The sequence below is a fragment of the Mus caroli genome, chromosome 1 (assembly GCF_900094665.2).
Source record: "Mus caroli chromosome 1, CAROLI_EIJ_v1.1, whole genome shotgun sequence".
In the NCBI taxonomy this organism is placed as follows: domain Eukaryota; kingdom Metazoa; phylum Chordata; class Mammalia; order Rodentia; family Muridae; genus Mus; species Mus caroli.
The window spans coordinates 164,560,046-164,565,783 of record NC_034570.1 but is presented as its reverse complement, the minus strand read 5'-3'; the positions used below and the strand labels follow the sequence as shown (position 1 = coordinate 164,565,783).

Below are 5,738 nucleotides of genomic sequence, written 5' to 3'. Positions count from 1 at the left end.
GGGAGGGAGGGAGGGAGGGAGGGAGGGAGGGAGAGAGAGACTGTCTGTGTATTTGCTTCCCTTCTTTTGGTTTTGCTGGTGTGGAATAATTTATTTCCTATGTTTTCTTTGGTGTAGTTTTCTTCAGTGTTCTTATCTTTCAAAGCTTTGGTTTTAGTTTTCTTTCTAGTACCTTCTGTATGGCTGGGTTTATGGGTAGGTATTGGTTTAATTTGTATTTCTTTTCATGGAATTTCTTGCTTATTTCACCCATGGTGATTGAGTATTTTGCTGGGAATAGTAGACTAGACTGTCCTCTGTAGTCTCTTCAAATCTGTAAGACCTCTGTTTAGGGCCTTCTGTCTCTATTGCAAAGTCAGGTGTAATTTTAATTGATCTGCTTTTATATGGAAATTGGCCTTTCCCCCTGTCACCTTTTAGTGTTCTTTCTTTGTTCTGTAATTTAGTGTTTTGGTCATTATGTAGCCGAAGAACTTTCCTTTCTGCTCCAATCTATTTGGAGTAGTGTAAGCTTTTGTTTTTTAGCTTTATTTCAATATTCAGGTCTTGAACGGTTTCCTTTACCTGTTTTCTCACCTCCACCACAGGTTTTCTTGGCATTCTTTAAGGGATTTGTTGATTTTCTCCAATTTATTGTTGGTGTTTTTTTTCTAATTTCTTTAAAGAATTTTTAAATTTATTTTTTTAAGGACCCATATCATCTTCATAAAGTTGGTTTTAAGGTTGTTTTCTTGTGCTCCACCTACTTTGGAACATTCAGGGCTTCTTATCATAGTATAGCAGGGCTCTGGTGGCTTCATATTGCTCTGGCTGTTGCTTGTGTTATTATACTGGCATTTAAGTCCATGAGTTTGGGATGACTATAGGTCCAGGTGCTGATATATTAGTTTGGCTTTATTGGATGGGTGCTTTGCTCTTTTGTTTCTGTTTTAGCTTTAGTCTTCTGCACTTTATGGCCTGAATTTCTGGTGGCTTGTTTGACTTCTGAACCACTATGGAGTGTCTGAACATGTTAGGGGCTTAACTTGTGGCAACTTGCTTTGTCTTTGGTGCAGCTGGGGTTGGGGGTGGGGAGACTGTTCTCTGTGTTTCTGACTGTAGTGGCCTGCACCTGAGCAGCTGAAGTATGATGGACTTGGGGCGGCAGTAATTTGGGAGGATGAGGGCAGAAAAATGTTATTTGGGAAACCAAGCCTAGGGTGGGGAGCAGTTTAGTTGACAGAGGCTCATTCACCTGTTCTTCTCACTGCTTTGCCAGGCCATGTGTGATTGTTTTCATTTATTATTTCAATTGTCTTTTCAAAACCACATATATGTACTGTATCTTCATACAGAATTTACACCTTTTATAGAGATCATAGTTAATTAACTGGAAAAAATGAGAAATGCCTTCAAGGAAATTTCTAGCTTTTTCTGTCCAGATTATAAGATCCCTCACTGTTCTTTTGTTGCTAAATTTGTTCAGTGTTTCTTTTATATTCATGAGAGCATAAACATTTAACACTAGCTTTACCTGGGATTAAATGTTGTACATATGGTTTACCTTGCTTAAATTATGAAAATGCTATTTGGGGGTCAAATATTTCAATATCACAGCAATAGTATTTGAATATCCTTGTTACAGAGAATAAAAAATATTTCTAATATCAAACATTCTACAAGTCACAGATCACATAGGTATTGGTATTTTATTCATTCACTGGAATGTCTTAAAGAGTTCTCCTATACTTAGAAGTTAGTATTTAGAGATCAAATGATGCCACAGTCATGAATAAGCTACTAGCAAAAGATTTATTAACCAGTCACCAGTATGCTGTGAAGACTCAACAAGTGGGTCTGTATGGTTGTGTGTATGTGTGAACTATGCATATCTATGTTTGTACAATAGCTGATCATTGGGCTTTACAAAATAAATCTCCTGCCAGAAATAGTTTTCCTACTTGAAAGTCTAATCACAGGCATTACAATCTATGCCAGAAAACTTTAATATTTAAACCAATGGGTAATGAAGACTACTGATCATGGAGTGTTAAGCTTATCATATTGATTTATTCTATTTCTCACTGTGGATGATGTAGGAGACCCAGAAATTGATTAGCCGAATCCCCATATTGCAGGAAAAAGCGTAACAAAGAAATTGTATAACTTTTCTCAACAAGCTTAAAAAACACCTGGGAAACTCAGGTGAAATCTCACTTACACGTTCCTATATCCAAGCCATTCTACAGAGGTGACATACCAAATGCTCCAGTGACTGATGAAGCAATAAAATATTAACAATAATTATATAAGATTATTTTTTCAAGACTACTGTCTTTCTCATGATCTTTCTAAAAGCATTCTTCATATCCTTATTCCTGAGTGTGAATATGATTGGACTGAGGAATGGGGTAATGACAGTATACGGAACTGCTATGAGTGTGTCATCTCCTCCGGAGTTTTCTGGCTTCATATAAACAACAGATGCAAAACCAAAGTGGATGAAGACCACAGTGAGGTGTGAGGCACAGGTGGAAAATGCCTTTTGTTTACCCTCAGCTGAAGGGATCTTGAGGACAGAAGAAAGGATGAACATGTAAGTCAGGAGGATGAGCAAGAATGTACCCAGCAAACCTGACACTGACATCAGTGTTACAACGAATTCTGTGAAGTTACTGTCTGTGCAGGACAGCCTCAGAACTGCCCTCATATGGCAGAAGAAGTGTCTGATGAGGTTGGGTATGCAGAAAGACACCCTGAATATCAGTGTTGTCTCAATGAGAGAAATAAAGAAGCCTCCAACCCAAGCAGAGGCCACAAGTTGTCCACATGCAACATTTGTCATTAGAAGAGGATATCTGAGGGGGTTGCAGATGGCCAGAAATCGGTCATACCCCATCACTGTGAGAAGGATACAATGTGTTCCACCAAGTCCCAGGAAGAAACACATCTGCAAGCCACAGCCTATGACCGAAATGCGGTTGTCTTTGTCCAGTAGATCCACCAGCATCTTGGGGATGATAGTTAGGGTGTAGCAGGTCTCAGAGAAGGAGAGTGCACTGAGAAAGAAGTACATAGGAGTGTGGAGAGACCTGTCCACCCAAGTCAAACCCATGATGGTCAGGTTGCCTGCAAGAGTGACCATATACAGGCAAAGAAAGACCACAAAGAGACAGGTCTGTACATGTGGGTAAACAGAGAAGCCTATGAGAATGAATTCCTGTAAGATTGTTTGGTTGATCATTGTTGTTGGGTTCCTGAAATGTGAAAGAACAAATAAACCTTCAATGCTTCTTACTTTTTCATATATTCAAATAAAATGCATGATGTGAATATAAGAGATCATGAAATTATAACATGCAATCAATTTTCTATTCAGTTTGGCAAAACTCAACCATCTATGTAGAAGATATGATTTCCTACTTACGCATTCATTTATGCAAAAATATGTTAATTTTAACTTATTATTTCACCAGAAAGTTCACTTATTCTGGTCTTACAATTGTTGACTTGTAATTAAAAACCTTAATGCTATTTATGGATGACCTCTCTTGACTTATTGGTCCACCAAAATCCTATCTCAGTCTTAAACATCTATGTCCAAATGCAAAGGTAGCCAATGTTGTCAAGCTTTACTAAAGCTCAAATAACACATTGACTATCACACAATAATAGTGTGGGACTTGTGTTCCTCACTGTCACCAATGCACTGTTCATTGAAACAGAAGCTAAAGAGAAAAACAATAAAACTTTTGTTTTAATGTAAAAGGTTCTATAGATAGCTGTTAAATCCATTTTGTTGATAACATCTGTTAGTTTTATTCCCGAGATAAGGGCAGGGGAGGAGAAGGGTTCCACAGGATCAGATTCGGTAAAAGACAGGAGACAAGCACAGAGGGCCAGGAGAATGAATGAAAATCTGGAGTTTTCAGAGTGTGAGGTTCGGAGCAATATCTGGGAAATTCCAGAGACCTGGAATGGGGGTGTTCTCTAGAATCAATGTGGGTGAGCTTAGCCAAGATGACCAATATTGGTGACATAGAACCTGAAAAGACCACCTCTTGTAGCTTGGCAGGACCCTCAGTGGAGGGGTGAAGACACCAAACCACCCATTAAACTTTCAACCCCCAGTTTCTAATAGAAATGCAGAAACAAAGATTGAGCAGAGACTGAAGACTGAATGGCTAACCAATAACCAGCCCAACTTGAAACCCATCCCATGTGCACATACCAATACCTGACACTATTAAAAACTCTGTTTTGCTTAAAGACAGTTGCCTAACATAAGTGTCCTCTGAGAGGCTCTACTAAGCAGCTAAATGAAACAGATGTAGATACCCACAGCCTAAAGTCAGGGACTCACATTATTAGTTAGGGGAAGGATTGAAGGTCCTGAGATGGGAATTCGACAAGAAGATGACAGAGTGAACTAATATGCACCTCTGAGAGCTCTCAGAGACAGAGCCACCAATCAAAGAACATACACAGACTGGAATGAGGCCTCTACCACTTATGTAGCAGACATAGAGTTCAGTCCCTATGGCTGACTTGTTTGGCCTCAGTAGTAGAGGATGTGTCAGAGACTTAATATGCCAGAGAAGGGGAATAGTCAGGTGAAAGGGAGACACCCTCTCTGAGGAGTAGAGGAAGGGAAATAGGGAGGACTTGGAGGGGGGCAGCATTTGGGATGTTAATTAATTAACTAATTAAAAAAGGAAATGCCTAAGTTTTGCATACAGGTCAGTCTTATGAGGCATTTTTCTCAGTCAAGATTCTCTCTTTGCAGATACATGTAGGTTTGTGTCAAGTTAACAAAAAAGCAAGAAGACTGAAAAACACAAAAGTAGTCTAATGTAGCCATTCCTGTATCTTGTATAATGTTAGGTCTGTTAAGTAAAGACTGCAAATTGACTTTCTAGAAATTTTAGGACTAGGCTTGGATAATTACTTTAAAAACTTTTTGGAGAAACCTGAAATCATCATTCCTACTTAGTCCTAGAACAGTAAAAGAAACAGACACACACACACACACACACACACACACACACACACCCCGCTTTGGATGTGGATGGATGTTAGAATACCCCAGGATTCCTAGGATTCACAGGAGTTAGCAAGAGGTCTAAGACTAATAGAGAAAGATTCTGTATGTAAGCTTAAAACAGAAGACAACTGATATCATGCCTACTTTTATATGCAAGCTCATCACTCAAAAACAAATGCTGTGAAGTCTCCATGTGAAATTCTTCAGTAATTCGTCATTTATTTAATTTCATTTCACCAACTTCCCCAACATGATGCTTGTCTATATAATTAATATATTCAGCTTCCTATTAGGCAGAGATATTTTTCCTGTCTCACATGTCAACAGATTTGATAACTAGCATTTATGGAGTGTATATTTCCCCAAATTCTTTCAAGTGTTTATCCATTTTTCACTTCACTGCATAAATATGAGAAGTATAAGACAGCTGTGATCCATGTAGGACGGCTGAGATTAACTTACTTTGGAAATAATTATATCTAGAAAGTGGCATATTTGTAACTGGAATCATACTGTTTTCTCTCCATTCTTTCTATTCCCCACTGTTTTCTCCTTCAAGAATGTGACCATGATCATTGTGTCTCTACTCCTCGAGATGACTTTCAAGGTGACACTTTAAGAAGTCAAGAAAATAGTTGAACGAGTGTCCTTGTGAGATAGTGGAGGATCATTAGATGAGGCTCAGGGAGCCTTGTGGAAGAGTTGATGGAAGGAT

At 38.7% G+C, this 5,738-nt stretch overlaps 1 protein-coding gene across 1 annotated transcript; it reads right to left on the bottom strand.

The window, feature by feature from the left end:
* Nucleotides 1–2,244: 2,244 nt before the first annotated feature.
* On the bottom strand, nt 2,245–3,241 carry LOC110304732 (olfactory receptor 10X1-like). The gene has a single exon (XM_021176293.1). It carries the CDS (start codon nt 3,221–3,223, stop codon nt 2,294–2,296), a length of 930 nt encoding a protein of 309 aa, XP_021031952.1. The 5' UTR covers nt 3,224–3,241; the 3' UTR covers nt 2,245–2,293.
* Between the last annotated feature and the right edge of the window lie 2,497 nt (nt 3,242–5,738).

Coding starts and splice junctions, on each gene's coding strand:
- LOC110304732 (XM_021176293.1), bottom strand. CDS start 3,223: ATGATCAACCAAACAATCTTACAGGAATTCATTCTCATAGGCTTCTCT.